This window comes from Mytilus galloprovincialis, chromosome 1 (genome assembly GCF_965363235.1).
Source record: "Mytilus galloprovincialis chromosome 1, xbMytGall1.hap1.1, whole genome shotgun sequence".
NCBI classification, from domain to species: domain Eukaryota; kingdom Metazoa; phylum Mollusca; class Bivalvia; order Mytilida; family Mytilidae; genus Mytilus; species Mytilus galloprovincialis.
The window spans coordinates 56,928,618-56,950,044 of NC_134838.1; the positions used below are offsets into that span (position 1 = coordinate 56,928,618).

A 21,427-nucleotide genomic window follows, 5' to 3' on the forward strand; every position below is an offset into this window, starting at 1 on the left:
CCAGATGTAATTGAACCATCTTTTAGTTCTAAAACTATGGAAGAGACAGTTAGATTGAAAAATTCTGAAATTGTGTCAAATATAGACTCAAAACTTGCACATCTGTCTTTTGATCGTAAAGAAGAAATAAAAACTTTGGTATTTTCTTTTAAAAATCTTTTTCCAGATGTGCCAAACAAAACCACTGCTGTTTGTCATGATGTTGATGTAGGAGATTCTTCTCCAATTAAGCAACATCCTTACAGGCTTAATCCACTCAAACTTGAAGCTATGAGAAAAGAAATTAAATATATGCTTGACAATGATATTATTCAGCCGAGTAACAGTGAATGGAGCTCTCCTTATCTTCTTGTGCCAAAACCAGATAAAACCTTTCGTTTCGTGACTGATTTCAGAAAAGTAAATTCAGTCTCAAAATCTGATTCCTATCCGATTCCAAGGATAGACGATTGTATTGACAACATTGGTCATGCAAAATTTGTGAGCAAATTTGATTTGTTGAAAGGTTATTGGCAAGTTCCATTGACACAGAGAGCTCGTGAAATATCAGCTTTTGTTATACCAGATGGTTTATTTCAATATACTGTAATGCCGTTTGGCATGAAAAGTGCACCAGCTACATTTCAAAGAATGATCAATAATGTTATAAAAGATTTAAACTGTTGTTATGCTTATATTGATGATCTAAGTGTATGTAGTGATAGCTGGGAACAGCATTTAACACATTTGTATGATACTTTTGATAGATTGTCACAATCAAATTTGACTATTAATCTTGGTAAAACTGAATTTTGTTAGGCCACTGTTGATTATTTAGGGCATACAGTTGGCCACGGTCAAGTGAAACCTATAATAACTAAAGTGAAAGCTATTTCCAAATTTCCTCCCCCTACAAATAGAAAACAACTTATGAGATATTTAGGCATGATTGGATTTTACAGAAAATTTTGTTAAAATTTTGCTACTCATTTTACGAAAAGATTCTCAATTTATCTGGAGTGAAAATTGTGAAAACGCTTTTGAAAATAGCAAATCACTTTTAATTAATAGTCCAGTTCTGATTACTCCAGACTTTGAAAAACAATTTAAACTTGCCGTTGATGCAAGCGATGTAGGAATTGGAGCTGTTTATGTATGAAGGTGAGATGATTATAATCAGTACAAACCAAGAGAGACAGATGATAATGTTGAGAAACCTATATCATATTTTTCCAAGAAATAAGATAAACATCAGAAAAATTATTCAACTATTGAAAAAGAGTGTTTTGCAATGTTGTCAGCACTTCAACATTTTGATGTATATTTGAATCACACTGTATATCCTATTCTTGTTTGTACTGATCATAATCATCTCACCTTCATACATAAAATGAGAAACAAGAATCAGAGGTTGACTAGGTGGAGTTTATTGTTACAGGAAAATTGTAAAACATATTAAGGGTAAAGATAATGTAATAGCAGATGCTTTATCTAGAGATTATTAAAACACTTTGTATATACTATGTATTTTTGTTCATTTTATTCATGATAAGTTTTGTTACACTAAAACTTCTTTTAAGGGGGGAGGTGTTATAATATTGTAATTATTGTATTTATTTATGTTGGCCTGATTTGTATTGTGTGGCCTGATAGTTGTGTACAGAATAATTTTAGAATTGTGCAGTTTAGAAATCTCTGGAACAATTACAGAATGATTGGAACTTTCAAGAATGATCCTAATAAAAGATGCATTATATAAACTTCTACATTTTACTAGAAACTTCTGTTGTAACTTTCTAGGATGTTCCATTATAGACTGTTCTAGAATCTTCCATGACAAATATGTATATATATACAGACACTAAAGTTAAACTCACTCTAGGACTTACTCTTGGACTTAGACTTAGACATCGATTCGATAGACATTAGTATTCACCGCATTTGGATTGACACTTTAATTCTACAAATAACATCATACTTGATTGTGACCGTAATATTCAAATTAGATTCCGAAAGATATCCGGATACAGATAAAGATAAAAGATTGGACTCATATTTTGACAGTTAAGTTGACAGTAATATTTGTGTAATACTTCTTGTAAACTTTTGTATAATAAATATTGTTAAATTTTCTTATTGATTTGTGTCTTTTGTTGGCTACAATTTAAAGGCGATTTCTGGCCGTAACAACTTATTTGATTCGTTCAGGGATAGTCACATGTTAAACTATATTTTCGAAGGTGATCAAAACCGGCGGATAGCACAGCAAAAAGCATATTGCACGGTTTATTTATATGTCGTTAATGTATAGGAGACAATATGATATCTATAAAATTCAAACGAAATCAAATGATACAAATATGGTTGGAAATTTGATAATATAACAATAATAGCCTATGTATGAGGTCAATACAGGATATATCGACCCAAAGAAGTATTTCGACCTAGGACTTCGTCCTCAGTAAATATACTTCTTTTAGGTCAATATATTCTTGTATTACCCTCATACAAAGGCTATAATTGTATATTATTCCACTGTTTATACACATTGATAGTTTAATCAATATCTGATTGGTTGAGACGTGTCAGTGAACAAATCTTCATATCTCCCTGAGGCACGGAAAATAAATGTATATTATTCGTTCTCTATTCTTTATATTTTAGCATCCAAATATATTTTACTTACTGATGTTTAGTTACATTACGACGTTTATCTCTGATTTATATACTGGTTACCAATGAAGATGACAAATTGGTGTCATTCATGATGTAAACAGAATCCACACGATATATGCTACCATTCTTGGATGAAATTAATATTACTTTAATATAACACTTTTTGAAACCATTTTTATCAATTTTCAATTTTCATTGTCTAAATTGTTAATTGTTTATGTGTTGCTATCGTATATTTTATGTTTCATTGCTCATGTGTTGTTTCCGTATATTTTAGCTGCTCGTCTTGAGCCTACCCATTTGATCCGATAACACCCCATATAGCAATAAAAGTATATTGTTATTGCATGTTTATAACTCTTAACAGACCAATTAACAGACCGGGTTTTATACATCCGACCCATTAACAGACCAGGTTTTAAATAAAAATTGATTTATGTCACCAAAAAACAGATTTTCGTATAGATTTTTCACACAAAGATATCAATATGGTTAACAAACATAATGCCTTGTCTTTTTTCGATGTTCAAAATATTGCATGCAAGTAAAATCAACCAACGTGTCATTTTGTGTACATTTGTGTGTGTAAAATGTGTATAAATTTATTGATGAGTAACCCGCCTTTTCATTTTATAGATCGTACATCGAAGCTAGAAAAATAATAATTACACCATTGGATTCAGTATATTGAATTGTTTTGTTAGACATGAATAATGTTTATAATAAAAATATATTTAAAAAGTTATACAATGAAACATGCTAAACTTTCAATGATTTTCTCGATAACACCTGATTAACAAACAGACTTTAGCCAACCCGATTATAATTAACAGACCAACCGCCAATATAGCCAAATACTCAATATAGATTAACCGACCAATCTCTCGGTTAGCCGAGTGTCGGTCGTGAAAAAGTTCCATCAGTATTTGACATATCAAGTTATTACTGAATAAAACACTTTCACCTTAGATGATGAAGGTGGTAACTTTAAAAACAATAAAAGTAAAAATTGAAGAAAAAAAGACAGCCATAAAATGTTTCCGTCCAAATTATTAAAATTCTTTAATAATATTAATCGGAGACTGTCACACACTCATGTATATGTGAATGCTTGCAAACCTTTTAAATTTTCAAAATCTATTTTCATTAGTAACGTTAATATTTCCACTGAAGTTTCCGCCCACTTTTGTTTGCAATATATCAATTTCCACCTGTTTTATTGAAGTACATGTATTTGGTAAATGCACCTTTAATTTTTATTTTTAAGTGGTTTGCACAGTCACAGGTTGATAAAAATGTCGGATATTAAAGTGACCTTCAGTAAGTAGAACAAGTATCAACTTTGCAATAAGATAGAATAAATACACAAAAAAAGATTATTCTCTGCTATTTAAGAGCTTTTGATATAGACACAAAAATATATTTTCACCGTTCTAGATTATTTATTTCCATTCTTTCACTAAAACAAATCAAAATATGCAAATCAATATACACATAGTATACATTTTATTAAGGTCTTTCCTCTACTCGAGGAAAGAATTTCTTCTACCTCTTATTGTTTTTCTTATGTTTTTTTGAAAGACAAGACCTTATTGTTTTTCTAATTAAGGTCTTTCCCCTACGTGAGGACCTTATGGTTTTTCTTTCGTTTTTTTTTTTTCTTTTTAGCTCACCTGGCCCGAAGTGAGCTTTCCCCATCACTTTGCGTCCGTCGTCCGTCGTCGTTAACTTTTACAAAAATCTTCTCCTCTGAAACTACTAGGCCAAATTAAACCAAACTTGGCCACAATCATCATTGGGGTATCGATTTTAAAAAATGTGTGGCGTGACCCGGCCAACCAACCAAGATGGCCGCTATGGCTAAAAATAGAACATAGGGATGAAATGTAGATTTTGGCTTATATTTCTGAAACCAAAGCATTTAGTACAAATCTGACTGGGGTAAAATTATTTATCAAGTGAAAATCTATCTTCCCTGAAATTGTCAAATGAATCTGACAACCGGTAGTTGGGTTGCTGCCCATGAAATGGTAATTTTAAAGAAATTTTGGTGTTTTTGGTTATTACCTTGAATATTATTATAGATAGAGATAAACTGTAAACAGTAATAATGTTCAGCAAAGTAAGATCTACAAATAAATCAAGATAACCATAATGGTCAGTTGACCTCGGAAGGAGTTATTGCCCTATAGTAATTTTTTACCAGTTGTTCGTAAATTTTTGTAATCTTTTACAAAAATCTTCTCCTCTGAAACTACTGGGCCAACCTTATAACTTTGAAACCAAAGCATTTAGAGCAAATCTGACAAAGTGTTAAATTGTTTTTATCAAGTCAATATCTATCTGCCCTGAAATTTTCAGATGAATTTGACAACTGGTTGTGCGTTGCTGCCCCCCAATTGGTAATTTTTAAGGAAATTTTGCCGTTTTTGGTTATTATCTTAAATACTATTATAGATAGAGATAATTTGTAAACTGCAATAATGTTCAGCAAAGTAAGATCTACAAATAAGTGACATGACAAAAATGATCAGTTGACTTCTTAAGGAGTTATTGCCCTTTATAGTCAATTTTTAATAATTTTCATTAGTTTTTTTTAAATATTTTCCTCTGAAACTAAAGGGCCAAGTTAATTATAGATAGACAAAATTGTAAGTAGCAAGAATGTTTAGTAAAGCAAGATTTCGAAACACATCACCATCACCAATGCACAATTTTGTCATGAATCCATCTGACGATCTGTTTTTAAGGTCTTTCCTCTACGCCAGGAAAGACCTTATTGTTTTTCTCATGTTTTTTTTTACTTACATCATCATCCCCCCCCCCCCCCCCCCCCCCCCGTTTCTATTTGAATTATCAAGACCAAATACGGACCATCGGTAGATATCATCATGAAGTATTACCAGATGAGGCTGTGTAGGATTTCATCATCCCCTGTAGAAGTTATCTCCCTTTTATTTTATTTTTTTACATGCCCCCCCCCCCTCGTTGTTTTTAACGTTGTCATGACCTTATCTGGACAATAGGTATATCTCATCATGATGTATTACCATATGAGGCTGCGTAAGATTTCATCGTCCCCTTTGAGAGTTATGTCCCCTTGAAGCAATTTCTTTTATTTGCAATTTTCTTTAAAAGTATTGAAGATAGAATCGATTTGAAAATGGCAGCATGTACAAGAACAGATGGCAATGTTTATAAACATAAACAATTAATTTGTTACTAAGCCTTATAAGGAGTTATTTCCCTTTAAAAATTATAATTAATTTTTGAAAAATTCTATTTCGAGAAGCAGAGATAATCCAGTTTACAATTTTGCGAGCGGCGGCATGTATAGAGACTTGGAACCTTCACCAAAAACTTAAATTCATGTCACCTTTAATATGCACCTAAGGTCAAAGGTCACCGAGAGCAAAAAAAAAAAATACGCTGCAATTTCAAGCTTACATATTAGGAAAACGATAAGACTTTGCTGCATACATACAGCTAATAAAATGTTCCCCTCGACGAGCTCTACATTTTATATAAAAAACCTAAAAATGTCCGACCGTCTGTTCAAAAGTTACAATGGGATGATTCTTAAAAGTATATTAATTTTGAGTATATCTTTTTAAAGGTAACAGATCAACCTACTATAAACTGCAAAGATGATCAGTAATTCAAGACCTTCAATTTGAGGTCAATGTCAGGTCATGATGAAATTTCACCTTGACCTTCACATCATACTATGACCTTGACCTTATAATATTTGAAAGGTCAAGTGGTCTTGAGTTGAATGAAGATAGTCCCATGTCTCTACGACTTCCGGTTCTCAAGTTTTGTATTGCATCATATATTTGATGATTAATTATGACCTTGGTGAACTTTAAAATTGTCTTTTAACTGTAGATCATTTACCATTTAACAGATTTGAGATATCTATTGTCGTTTTAGAGATAACCCAGTTTAAAATTTTGCGAGCGGCAGCATGGATATATGAATCAACAACAGCTTACCACTTAAAATATTTAAGAAATTGAAGAGGTTAACATAGTTATATATGTTTGACCAAATACCAAAAACATTCCATTGAAAAAAACACCAAGAAATCATTTTGAAACTTTCATGTTTTGCATTGACTTTGTAAGTTTCATAACTTCTAATCGTTGATATTGCATCATTTTTTATACTTTGTCAAATGGGGTCATCTGATATATACAATTGAAGGTCTCAATAAACTCTACTTAAAAATGAAAATTTTAAACCTCTTTTCCATCCCAGGTGGAAGGGTGGGGTCATTTAGTGCAAAAATTCAAATTTCTCAGAGGGTAAGGTTGTTGTATATCAAATGAAAGAACATACATAAAGCGTACATTTTAAATTTTAAATTGACGTCCCCCAAAAATTGGTTGGATGGGGTCATTGAGTGCAAAAAATAAATTTCTTTTACGATACGATTGTTGTATATCAAATGAAAGGTCATGATGTGTACATTTGAAATATCAAATTCCCGACCTCCAACATTAGTTGGATGGGGTTATTAAGTGCAAAAATCAAACTTTCTAGAACATGGCGTTGTCGCATATCAAATGAAAGCTCATCTACCCTGTGTTACATATATATCATACTTCCGATCTCAAAAATGTACGCGGATGAGATCATTAAGTGTAAAAAGCGAACAGTTTCAGAAGGTATGAAACCTTATAAGGAGTTATTCCCCTTAAAAAATGTACACAATTTTTGATAAATTCTATTTCGATAACCGGAAGTCGTAGCGACTTGGGACGACTACACCAGTAATCTTAAGTTTACGTGAACTTTAATTTGCATCCAAGGTCAAAGGTCACCGAGTGCAAAAAGAATTACGCTGCAATTTCAAGCTTGCATATTAAGAAAACGATGAGAGTTTGCTGCATACATACTGCATATGAAATGTTCCTCTTGACGAGCTCTACATTTTATACATTAAGCTAAAAAATGTCCGTTCGTCTGTTCAAAAGTTACGTCAACATAACTCTTAAAACTATAGTAACATGTGTATATCTTTTATAAGGTAACAGGTATCAACCTAATATAAACTGTAAAGATGATCAGTATTTTAAGACCTTCAATTTGAGGTCAATGTCAGGGCATGATGAAATTTAACCTTGACCTTGTGATATGTGAAAGGTGAAGTGGTCCTGAGTTGAATGTTGGTAGTCCCATGTCTCTACGACTTCCGGTTTTTCAAGTTTGGTATTGCATCATATATTTGATAATTTGAAATTTCCATGTTTTGCAGTGACTTGCATTAACACATATGGATTGGGTTAAATGTAAATAATTTCAGAAAAAAAAGATGGAAATGTGAAAGTTTACGTGCGGTAGGTGCAACAGGATACCGTCAGCTTACATGGCTCATCAGTGTGGAAGCTAAAAAGTGGATCAAAGTTCACGAAAATTTGATTTAAAACGTTTATTCGTTCCAACAAAGTTTTTGAAATTTTGTGGAGGATTTAACCATTTACGAATTTTTAGAATTTAATGCAAAGAAGTTTTAAACCATTTAAAAAAGTAAAAACATTTAGATCAAGGTACGGTTTTATATAATTGACTAGAACACACCCGTGATATCGCGGGTCCGTGACTGAATTCAAGTATATTACTATGCGTAAGCCTTATTTTAGTATTGGTATTGTCATCTGATAAAGTCATGCCGATTATAAGATGCACAGTTTTCTCTGCTTTCAAATTCTTTCTGGTTGAACCTGTTGACCTGGAACTTATTAATTATTGGTAATATTAATTATTTGGAAAACAAAAGGGCCTGGAATGAGTATTTTTTAATCAACAGCATTGTCCTATAATAGTTATAAATAAAGTTGAATTCTTTGATTCGCTGTTTTACGTCATGCCGGCTAACAAATTGAAAACTTTACCTATACGCCTTATCTTAAGTCCAGTTTTTTAGTATTCGTATCGTCATCTTAAAAAGTGATACTGATTAAAATGCTACAATAGGGAACAATGTGACAGTGATTGAATTTAGTAGTGTCAACCCTGTGATTATGACCCTTGTATATAGCAAAATCCTAAATACACCGTTTGGTGGTGCGCCTGTCAGATGCGGGACGTTCAGATAAGGTAATAGGTAACAGGTGAATATACTATTGGTATCGGTATCGGATTCGACCCGGATCTTGTTAATTATTGGCAATATTAATTATGTGGAAAACAAAAGGGTCTGGAGTGGTGTAATTTTTAATCAACACCATTGTCTTATATTAGCTATATATAAAGTTGAATTCTTTGATTTGAAATCGTTTCTTTACTCAAAAAGGAAAATTTTAAACCCGTGTTTCTTCCCAGTGGGAAGAGTGAGGTAATTTATTGCAAAAAATCAGTCTTCTCAGATGGTTGGGTTGTCGCATATCAAATGAAAGTCCATAAAGCGTACATTTCAAATATCAAATTGACGTCCCCAAAAAATGAGTTGGATGGGGTTATTTAGTGCAAAATTATTGTTTCCTTGAAGTTTTGGGTTAATCAGGTCGTCGAATGATTTTCAAAAACTTTTTTTTATGTAAAATGTACGGGGATTTTCAAAAAAGTAAGATTGGGATTACGATAGAAAAATAAAGGAAAAAATGTTTATTAAGTTAAACAGAATAAAAAAGGGGGGTTGGTTACCCAAACACTGATACTAGTATCCTTTTCAGAGTCGAGGTAAATCAGTGCATATTTATAGATCTCCGTTGTAGTTTAGGTGTCAGACCACCAATTACTCCCTCCAATTAAAAGTAGCCCTACTCTGACACAAAATAGTGCTTTTGATGTCCTTGTTTACTTAAACTGACCAACACAGCAGAAATGAAACTTTTGGTGAAAGAGAAATATATCTAGATCATTTTGAGCCAAAATTTACTTGTCTATGAGTTTGCATTAAAAATTGAGGATTAATGCGCTCCATAGTATACTAATTTTAGATTTCCAGAAAACCAGGTTTTTGTTTTGGAGTACCTCTGTTTGATGGTCAGTTATTTTGTTAGAAGGCTTTAAAGGTATGGTGAAAATTGGCATGTAAAAAGCTGATACATGTACAATTAAGGATATACCTGGGGCCGGTTTCACGAAACTATCCTAAGACATGTCATAAGACATATCTTAGGACATGACTTATGATCCTCTTATAAAATTGAGAATGGAAATGGGGAATGTGTCAAAGAGACAACAACCCGCCCAAATAAAAAACAACAGCAGAGGGTCACCAACAGGTCTTCAATGTAGCGAGAAATTCCCGCACCCGGAGGCGTCCTTCAGCTGGCCCCTAAACAAATATATACTAGTCCAGTGATAATGAACGCCATACTAATTTCCAAATTGTACACAAGAAACTAAAATTAAAATAATACAAGACTAACAAAGGCCAGAGGCTCCTGACTTGGGACAGGCGCAAAAATGCGGCGGGGTTAAACATGTTTGTGAGATCTCAACCCTCCCCCTATACCTCTAACCAATGTAGTAAAGTAAACGCATAACAATACGCACATTAAAATTCAGTTCAAGAGAAATCCGAGTCTGATGTCAGAAGATGTAACCAAAGAAAATAAACAATGACTATCCTAGGACATATCTCAGACCTCGTCTCGAAGCTGTCTTAGGATCATCTTAGCTAAGACATCCTAAACCTGTAGCAAGTTCTTTAAATTTTCAAATATAAATATGATCTACGGAAAAAAATCATGTAAATGTAGTGTGTCTTACCATAAATTATTCTAAACGTATTGATTAATATAATGACATAATTTGCAAAATAAATATAAAAAAATAAAAGTAATTTATAGATAAATTATCTTTAAACAATACAGTACATCAATATAAATATGAAATTTTTAATGCAAAATTAAGAAAAAAGAATATAAAATTATGACATTGTTTTGGTACAAGTGAGTTGAATTCAATATCGACTTTATTGGTTATAAAAGGTTAAGAGATAAAATCGTGCAATTTTTATATCAATACATCGAATTTTCATTGTTGACAAATCCTGATAATCCGTCAATGTATATATGTTTTAAGCAGGAACAGGAGAATAGATAATTAGGTAATAATAAGATATTTTTTTTGAAAATTAATATAACAAATGAGTGTAATTTATATAAATAAACGTATAACTATCCTAAGACCATCATAAGACACCTCTCGCGCTGTCCTAACTTTATGACCAACTTTAAGATATGTCCTAATTTAGGACCGCTTTGTGAAACCCACTTAGGACTAAGATATGTCGTAAGACCATCCTAAGACTTTTTATATCAATTCGAGATTTATGTCATGTTGATCTGTAATATATTTATTTGTATTAAAACTTGACCAACTTCTTAAATTCTGGCGAAAAGTCCGACGTATGCGTATTTTGAAAAAGTACGCATACGGTGTGGATCATACGCGTACGGTACAAATACTCATAAGGTCTGGAACATAGACATCTATCTATATTGTTGAAAACTATACTATACTATGTTGCCTTCTGGATGTCCTTAGTTTATCTTTGTCATTTGATTGCTGATTAACGTATAACCTACATTTCTAAAAGTTTTGTATAGCTAAAACGGCTATTGTGTATAGAAAAATGTCTTTCTTTCCCTAAATACTATGCTTAAAAGAAGATGGACCAAGGAGAGATGAGCACAGGCACTTGTTTCGATCTATCAATGGGAAGGTCGACAATCCATATATATATTACATATTGATAGTCAACCTTCCCATTGGTAGAAACAGGTGCATGTGGCAATGTTCCTAAATAAAAAAATGTAAAGTAAACAGAAAAAAATGCTTCACTTTTCAATCATTAACTTCCCCTCCCCTTTCCAATTTTATTTTCTACTGTATTAATTTTTGAAGACATGTCGCATCTACACTTATAGACTATCGTTGATCATCTCAACGAGATTGATTTTCTCGCTTGAGCTGGTACAGCGAAAGTGAGAAAAGCAATCGAGTTGAGATGACCAATGATAATCTGTTTATCGCTATTATACCTATGTCAATTTCATTGTCAATTTCGTTAGCAACGCCACGTGGCCTCCTTAGTTTCTAGCGAAAATATTTCCATCTCAAGCGAGAAGCATGATATGAAAATTATCACAAAAAAAGATCAAAAGAAAAATGCACAACATAGCGATAAAAAGTCTTATTGATCTGCAGCTTACCCCTCCCCCTATTAGTTGTGGTATATATGATCTACCATTAAATTCGATCCAAAAATAGTCACTAGAAAGGCATACAGTAACATATCAGTATTATCTGGTTTGACTGTGAAACACTGATTTCAGATTTATATTGTACTCATAACTTTAAAAATGGGAATAAAACATTCTTCTTTAAACGTTTTATCGATTACCACTGTGCCTGTAGTGATATAATTATAAATAGATTTCAGAACGCGGACGTGATAGAAAGCCTATTTATCAAATTTTTAAGACGTACGCCGGTAGGAAATAAGATGAGTAAACAATGATTTAAAATACCTTAGATTTGCATTAAGTAAGTTGCTTGCATATACAAATAATTACATTAGATGTTTGTTTCATTATATTACGTTATTCTGATTGGTTAACTGCACATCACGTGCTATTCCTGAAACAATTGTACTAGACAATAACATTTATCACTCATGATGACACGAGGTCCCACAATAAAGTGCACAGGTAAATTAAATGAAAACTTGATAAAAATCGTGTTTTCATGATACTAGCTAAAAAAATGTAATTATAAGTATTGAATGCTTCTTTTTGTAACTTTATAGGGTTGTAAAAGCGTTACCGTGCGCACATTTTTAGTATGAAGCGCGGAAGCGCTTCATACAAAATGTACTTCGGTCAACGCTTTTACACCCCAATAAATTTACAAAAAGCAGCATTCAATTCTTAAATAAACAAACGAAGAAAGACTTTAAGTGTAGTTCTATAATATTGAAGATTCTTCTTCGTCTTCTAACATTTGAGGCATCTTGACCAAGAATAAAGAACGCTGCAGCCATGTTAGATGGATTTATTCATTTTCGTAGAAAAACTACGATGGAGTTACGACTGGGTATAGCTGTAGTAAGTTACGCCAGGATTTACGCATTATTTACGATCATCTTAACTTACGAAGGCTTTGTGAAACGGCTGTAAATCCTACGATTTATTTACGATGGACTTACGATGACACGTAGACTTACGAAGGCTTTGTGAAACGGTGGCCTGGTTTTTATGAAGTTAAACTTTTAGAAATCTGTGAAAATTGCAAAATTTGGTTGAACAGATAGGGATTTTTAATTGGTGGTCTGACACCTGTATATTTGATTTAGTCATTTTCCACATTTCGCCTCCATGGGGTTAATCAGCAATATCAGTTTGATGTCAGGCTTTATTCCTCTCAGTTTACATGTAAACTAATGCGCTATTGTTCTGGAGTCACTTATATATACATTTATACTGCACTCGTTCTATTTGAGCAGTCAAAAAGCGTTGACTGTATATTTCTATGTCATATACAGTCACTGACCCGATATCACTTTTCCTCATGAATATTTAAATAGAAAATGTCGAAATAATATTTAATTATTCATACGACCTCTTCAACCTGTTCTTGTTACCAATGCATACAACGATGCGTGGATCGACTCAACCTTGTTTCTTTTGCAATTATTGGAAAAACATATTTCTGACATCTGTTAATATTTTTTGTTTGCAACCTATAAATCATTATGTTTCATGCTTATGGTTGATATTTAAGTCCATACTCAAACGATTTCGTTCACCATCGAATGTGAGTTTTTCAACAGGTAAATATGTACATTTCATTGTGTTGTATATTTCTCCGCGAGCATATTATGAGGCCTTTTTAAAGGGAATTTTCCCCAATATTTAAATCAAATAAATAACATCAACGCATTAAACAACCATTGAAAATGTTGTTTTAGATTTGCAGTATAAAGACAATAATAGTGCATTGACTTGACATATCAACGATATAAGGATTCGGCCCGAAACGGGGAAATAGCTCGGCATAGCCTCGCATTTCCCCGTTTCTAAGCTTCATCCTTATATCGTTGATATGTCAAGTCAATGCACTATTATTGTCTATATAATTACAATGTTATGTTTTTTTTAAAACAAACGTCAATACCATAATTTTAATTTCTTTTTCTCTATAAAGTTTGTAAATAAGTTAAAAAGTAAATGCATGGAATTTAAAAAAAAAAAAAGGGTATATAAAGAGATATAGGTTGATGTGGTTTGAGTGCCAGTGAGACAACTCTCCATGCTTGTCACAATTTTTAAAAGTAAACCATTTTGGTTAACGTACGGTCTTCAAAACACGGAGCTTAGGCTGACACCGAACAGCAAGCTATAAAGCGCCCCAAAATTTACTAGTGTAAATCCATTCAAACGGGAAAACCAACGGTCTTATCTAAATAAAAAACGTTGAATTGTACACTTAACAGGAACTTGTTGATGGAGAATTTTTTCCACTAGTCTTTGCAATTTTAATAGAGAAGTTGTGGTACATTAATACATCTTTCTCTGTACTATTGAAGACTGCAGCATACACCGAACGTCATATTCATTTGAACCTAACAACTTTCTTTATTGACAACGAAGTTGCTGTCTAGAATTCTGCCAGATCAGCCTTTCGAAGAATCGCTATCAAAGGTTGCTTTTTTCCAATATTTCCAGTGGCTTTGCAATAAAGTGCCAACTAATGAACGAAAAACAAATATGGTACACAGCAACAAAGGACAACCATTTAGTTACAAAATCCTGACTTGGGACAGACACATGCAGAATGTGGCGGGGTTAAAGTCATGGCAAGGTGCCCAGCCTCCCAATAACATAGGACAGTGTTGTAGCCAGTTGAAAAAAGGATTATCTTACAGATGGATACAAAGAGAAATACATCTTACAAAAAAAAAGAGTAAACCTGAACGGCTACTTATACACCCCAGATCTGAGAGTACTTGTAGTCTAGTTCAGCTTCAAAGCCAATAAAAGCTAATGTTAAAAATCATGCATCTAAGACTAAAATTTAATGACTTTATATTAAGTTGTATGTTTGAGGATGCTTCAATTGTACAAGATAAAATATCTAAAACAAGTGAAACTGCGAGCTACTGCTCACTGATGATACCCCCGCCGCAAGTGGATAATATTAATAGTGTAAAAATATGCAAGTGTTCGGTAAACAGGAAGTTGTCGAGTGATGAATCTGAAAACGCATCACACGGTATAGCTGACTTATATAAATCCTGAAACCAAATTTCAGAAATCCTTGTATTGTAGTTCCTGAGAAAAATGTGACGAAAATTTTCAACTTGGCTATCATGTGAAAATCATACAAGTGTTCGGTAAACAGGAAGTTGTCAAGTGATGAATCTGAAAACGCATCACACGGTATGGCTGACATACATAAATGTTGATACCAAATTACAGAAAGGGTGGATGTGTAGTACCTGAGAAAAATGTGACGAAAATTTTCAACTTGGCTATCATGTGTAAAATCATACAAGTGTTCGGTAAACAGGAAGTTGTCAAGTGATCAATCTGAAAACGCATCACACGGTATAGCTGACTTAAATAAACCCTGAAACCAAATTTCAGAAATCCTTGTATTGTAGTTCCTGAGAAAAATGTGACGAAAATTTTCAACTTGGCTATCATGTGTAAAATCATACAAGTGTTCGGTAAACAGGAAGTTGTCAAGTGATGAATCTGAAAACGCATCACACGGTATGGCTGACATATATAAATGTTGATACCAAATTACAGAAAGGGTGGATGTGTAGTTCCTGAGAAAAATGTGACGAAAGTTTCATGGGACGGACTGACTGACGGACGGACGGACTGACGGACAGACAGAGGTAAAACAGTATACCCCCTTTTTTAAAGCGGGGGTAAAATTATTATTTTTTCATGTTTCTTTCTCCATATTTAATAAGTAACATTGATAAGTAACCTGTAATTAACTGCTACACACTAAAATCACAAATTAATCACTATAAAAACAATTCCCAATTGTCCCACATTGAAACTTCCCAATTGTCCCACATTTAAATTTCCCAATTGTCCCACATTTAAACTTTCCAATTGTCCCACAAACATATTCCCGATTGTCCTCCAAAATTTCATTACTTTTTTTACCTGTAATTTCAAAAAGTGTTTTGAGGATCTGACTGGACACATTTGTTTGAAAAAAAAGGTATAACATTACAAACAAACAAAAGTGCAGGCACTTTCCCAGTATCAAATGCAATATTGAACAATTTTACATAGATTGATATAAAAATCTGAGTGTTGCTCTCAATATAGACATCACCACAAGCTTTATCATTCTTTAGGTTTTTTTATGCATTTGAAAATTTCATTTTTCGTAATAGGACTGTTTAATAGTGATCTTAATCTATAATTCTTCACCAGCGTCAAAAATTCAAAAAGAATATCAACAAGAATATTACTCCTTTTTTCATCATACGAGGTCAATATCTTCTAAAATTCTTTAAAACTACTATATTTTAAAACCTTCATTTTTTTTCTTAGGGCTCTTTTTATGAAAAGTCCATTTGCCACTTATATTCTCGTTCTGTATTCTTCATCTCTCTTTTCATATCTTCTTTTTGCTATTCGATAGCACTGTCTTTTTCCCCCAACATATTTGGCCAAACTCGGGTTTAATAACTTTTCTTAGACATTTCTTTTCATGTCGTTTATAAGTAAAAGATCCAAGCACCTTTTCGGATGAATCCAGCATTTAACAATTTACAGATTCAACTATTTTATTAATAATTTCTTGAGTCAGTATACTGTTATTCAACATTGATAAAATGATATTTATTTAATTGATCGATTTTATTTCTATCGATATTTCGAGAAAATTGAAATTCGGCTTCTTTTTCGCAATCCCATTTTTTTAAAGCCCTAATCTTTCATGACATGACAAATCGTTTATTAAACTGCCATCGCTTTCAACAATATTATCAATCGAGTTGAAAACTAGCTTACTTTATCAATTATCTGGTCATTTTTATAAATTTCAAGTAACAAAACTTTGAATTTTTAGAAAACTAAGGATTTCCTTATCCCAGGAATTGATTGATTACCTTACTGCTGTATTTGGCACGACTTTTTGGAATTTAGGGTCCCCAATGCTCTTCAACTTTAACTTGTTTGACTTTATAACTATTTTGATCTGAGCGTCACTGTACTGTTGTGTAGACGAAACGCGCGTCTGGAGTACTAAATTATAATCCTAGTACCTAATCAACGCTTCGGTGTTGACATGAATATCAATTCAACTTTGTAGCTCTTCATGTTTTATATAAGCTTTTTAGCTCTTCATGTTTTATATAAGCTTTGGATTTCAAATATTTTGGCCACGAGCATCACTGAAGAGACATGTATTGTCGAAATGCGCATCTGGTGCAACAAAATTGGTACCGTTGATTTTATTGTACTTTATTTGGCTTTTTTAAATTTTTGGGTTCGAGACATTGAGATTCAAGTTTTGGCTGAAATATGGGTTATTCAGTGATAGGACATCAACAATATATCGGAAAGTGAAATTAAAGAAGTAAGGTGCTTATTCTGTTTGGCGAGACACCGTTTCAAGAATATTCAAGAAATTCGATGAACATTTTAGACACTTTGAAAAGGAAGCAAGAATTGTTAAAGAAATTAGATGAGGATATAATTCAGGATTTGGATCAAGAGGACATTGAAACCGTAATCGTCGATTCAGATGAGTATTCCTTTAATTTAGAAACAAAAATACGTCAAATAGCAAAATATATCAAAGTATAAACATCAACGCTAAATACAAATGCTGCAAGCTTTACAAATTCTAGAAGCGACCTACATGTAGTAATCTCTCAAGCACAGAAAATCAGCACAATACACATTTCCGTTCAGATTTTCGCTCATATCCCTCAATTGCTAGAGAGTACAATAAACAAAAACAATGGCGACATTCTACAATGGCACAGTCCTTTTGGGATTCGTATGAAGCAGTCGTAAATACAAATCCAACACTGAGTAACGTCCAGAGGTCAATTACTTAAAGTTATTGTTGCATGATTAAGCAATCCAAACCGTAAATGGCTTTGCGCTTACAAACTTAAATTACGAAAGAGCAAGTTTCGTTATTAACACAGAGGTACGGGCAAGTTCATAAAATCACACAAAATTACATGAATGCATTACTTAAAATACCGTCACCTACGAATACCCTACAAAGCTTACGTAAGTAATTATTATGACAAAATAGAAACATATGTACGTGGTTTGGAATCACTTGGTCTGAAACCTATGGCTCATTATTGGTCAATATCATATTGAAAAAGTTACCGGGAGAAGTACGCATAAATTTAACAAGACACATGGTTCGACCAGTTGGCTCAATATCTTTAATTGTTTTTACATAGGCGGTAATGGTAACGTTTTTTCCTGTAGTTCAGTCCATATCGTAAACTTGGATATGTATGATAGCTCGTTTCGAAGCTGTGACATTTTCACATATGTGGTTAAATTTTCGGGGTACGAAGTGAGATTACTTTTTCCGTAAATTAGCAAACCCCGAACATCCTTTTGTGATGCGGCTCCTTGTGGTAAAATATCCCCTTTTTAACACAATAAGTTCTTTGGAAATTTAATACTTTGAACACAATCAATAGCTCCATAGTTTTTACAAATTTATTCGGGTTTAAGGACAGCGCAGAAAGAACGAAAATTAGACACTTAAAAACTGAAATTATTATTTGATCAAAGAAGAAGGAAAATTGCCGATCAGAGTATTGATCGTACCGGAAATCGCCGCACCACTCAATACTTACAATCATTTTATCTTACGGAACTTTATCTTTTTTTAACGCATTCACAATTTGTTTTGATCCAACGACGTCTTGAGAACGCCTATTGTTAAGTACTTATCAATCTATTTAGTTCAAAGATCTTCCTTAAAAACTGAACTAATATATGATTCTCTCATTTTCTAAAATTATAACACTACTCAAAAAAATATTCTGTTGATATAAAACTTCAGAATAAATTACATTATACAATGAATTACATTGATTTTCCAGTTAAATAAAAAACCGATAATTTCACATGTGAAATAAACGTGGTTATTTCACTCTCTGACGTCATACAACAATAGGCGTTGTCAAGACGTCGATGGATCAAAACAAATTGTGAATGCGTTAAAAAAGATAAAGTTCCGTACATGTTTTACATTAATTTCTTTAAAAAAAAAAGCCATTTGTCAAGGTAATAAAAAGAAAAACTAATATCAAAGAATTAAAATATCGCAAAATATTCAACTCGTGACAGAACAACACTGATAATTAACTCATGTGCTACGCGCATTCGTCAATTAATGTGTTATTCGGTCACTTGTTTAATATTTTTCTCTATTTGAATTCTTCGATTAGTTATTCTATAAGACTTTATATATGTAAAATAAGTATGTGATAATTATATTTTACAATTAATATTATTAAACACAAATCCTCATCTTCAACACCATAAAAGTACATGCAATTGAAATGTTATTCAAAAGTAGTTGAGCATTAAAACATGCTTTTTTCAATATTATTTATTAAATTACCATTGCATGTAATTAAAAACACATTACATTCAATTACATGAAAAAATCGAATTACCATTACATTTTCAATTACCCAAACCCTGGATGTGTGGCTTCTTATGGCACATTTTCCCTTTTGTAGACCTCACTTCCTGTCTTCATAGGAAGCCACAAGCTGATTGTCAAACGTATTTAATGAAATGAAATAAAACTGAAGCTCAATTTTAAATAAACAATCAGCTGTCCGTGTTTGTAAAAAAAAGTCAGTTTTGAAAGAAAAAAAAAAAACGTATTCTATCACACTTTTATTAGTTTCTATAATAATCTTATGTTACATGAAATTAATTAAAATGTTCCTTTATAAAAAAAAAAAATATTAGAATTTACCACTTTCAAAGATTTAAGTAATCTGATGATATGTATTTATCATATGTTTAGTAGTTTTGAATATTTGATAAATAGCCTGCTGTTTAATCCATATCGCACGACTTTGATGCGCACCCTTTATCGCATACCGTTTTGACACCCACCCCTACCCTTTATCACACCTTTACCCTTTATCACACCCCTACTTTTTTTTTTACATAGTCAGTTTTTATTTTTATTTTTTTTTTATTTTTTGCTTAAAAAATATTTTCCTCAAAATAGGTACGGTCATTCGGGCGTGACGTCATTGCTTGGTATGTACATGTGACGTCAAAAACGTCAAGTTTTCATATTTTTTGGCACACTAAATGCAACTATAAAAAATACAAAACACACGAAAAAAACACAATAATAAAATAAATATTTAAAAAAAAAACAGCACGCAAATTGTAAGGTAACCTAGGTGCTTTGGATAAGTTTTGAGCAGTTCTTTTAAGGCTTTTAAAACAAGACAAAAGTAGAACTGAAGGTAACCCAGTGACAAGTTCATATAATATAACTCTCCTGTTGAACTATATGATAAAGCGTATAAAACATGGCAAAATCCTTATCATATGTCGTATCATCCAGAGACACCAATATCAGCCCAAGGGCCTATATAATATTTAGTATTCTCTATATTATGGATTTTTTCTATACATTCAGTTTAATTATTTATTGCATGTACAAAGCAACTTTGTCATGCGCATTCCGACATACTTCTGATAAATGATTTTACTTAAACATATATTGTGATTTTTTTTTCGTTTACCCTTATAACATGTTTTATATTACTAATTTGTACAGATTTTTCTATAGGTCACTTTCAAATCATAAAACAAAATCACGGATTTCCAACAAAAAAGATATATATTTTTTACATTTGTTTGAGTTTTTGTAATCAACATTTAAATTCTCCCTCGCCCTGCTCGTCCGAAATTCTTAAACCTTACAGGTGTCATACCTCTCGAAAGTAAGTCTGCAGGGTTTGAATCAGTCGGACAGTATTTCCAGGAAAATCCATGCGTAAGCTGATTTATTTTCGTTATTCTCTTTTTTACGAAAATCGATACCTGTTTCTTAGTCATTTACCAACTCAGTGTAATTTGACTGTCACTCCAAAGTGTTGTGAAAAGCCTATATATAACTTCAAATGTTTCATTAATCTACTCCTTATCACTGCTGCCATGAGCTTAAGTTTCGGAATTGTCATGTTTTTCAATGGGGCAACTCTGTTTCTAGACATAATCAGTGTAGACTACATACGCACATGCTCCATAACGCCTTTAAACTTGCATTTGTGAATATGTGTAGAGAAATATCTTCTGTTTATCTCCTTTCTTGAAATTTCAGTCTGTATACATGCATGTGTGTCTCGTATTTCTTTCCATTCCATTATAGTTTCTGGCGATAACGGTTCATCCCAATCCAGGTTTTTTCTCCCATAGGGTCTGCATGAACATTTTACTCCTTAATTATTGGTCTTCCTAGAATTCCTAGAGGGTCGTACATTTTTGAAGATTGTCTAAGAATTTCACGCTTTGTTATCAAATGATCCTCCATTTCGACGTATTCCTGTTTTGCGAAAGTAAGCGTGTCCTTGTCTGTATTCCATCTCATACTTTGTTTGATAAGTTTGTCATTATCTTGTACATTTTCTGACGTTGCACGATCTTTTAAAGTTTTGTTATTTGATGCCCAAGAGCGTAAATTAAATCCCGCTTTTGCAAATAAGGTACGAGATGTGTAGTAATTCGCTCTCGGTTTAAAAACTTGAAATTATGTT

At 32.6% G+C, this 21,427-nt stretch overlaps 1 protein-coding gene across 1 annotated transcript in view; it reads left to right on the forward strand.

The window, feature by feature from the left end:
• The first annotated feature begins 3,895 nt into the window (after window positions 1–3,895).
• The window catches only part of LOC143082804 (BTB/POZ domain-containing protein 2-like), a 45,124-nt gene continuing 27,592 nt past the window's right edge, over window positions 3,896–21,427 (forward strand). The window contains exon 1 of the mRNA XM_076258700.1: window positions 3,896–3,975. Coding sequence (XP_076114815.1) covers window positions 3,951–3,975 — 25 coding nt within the window. The 5' untranslated portion in view covers window positions 3,896–3,950. The remainder of the gene's footprint in view (window positions 3,976–21,427) is intronic.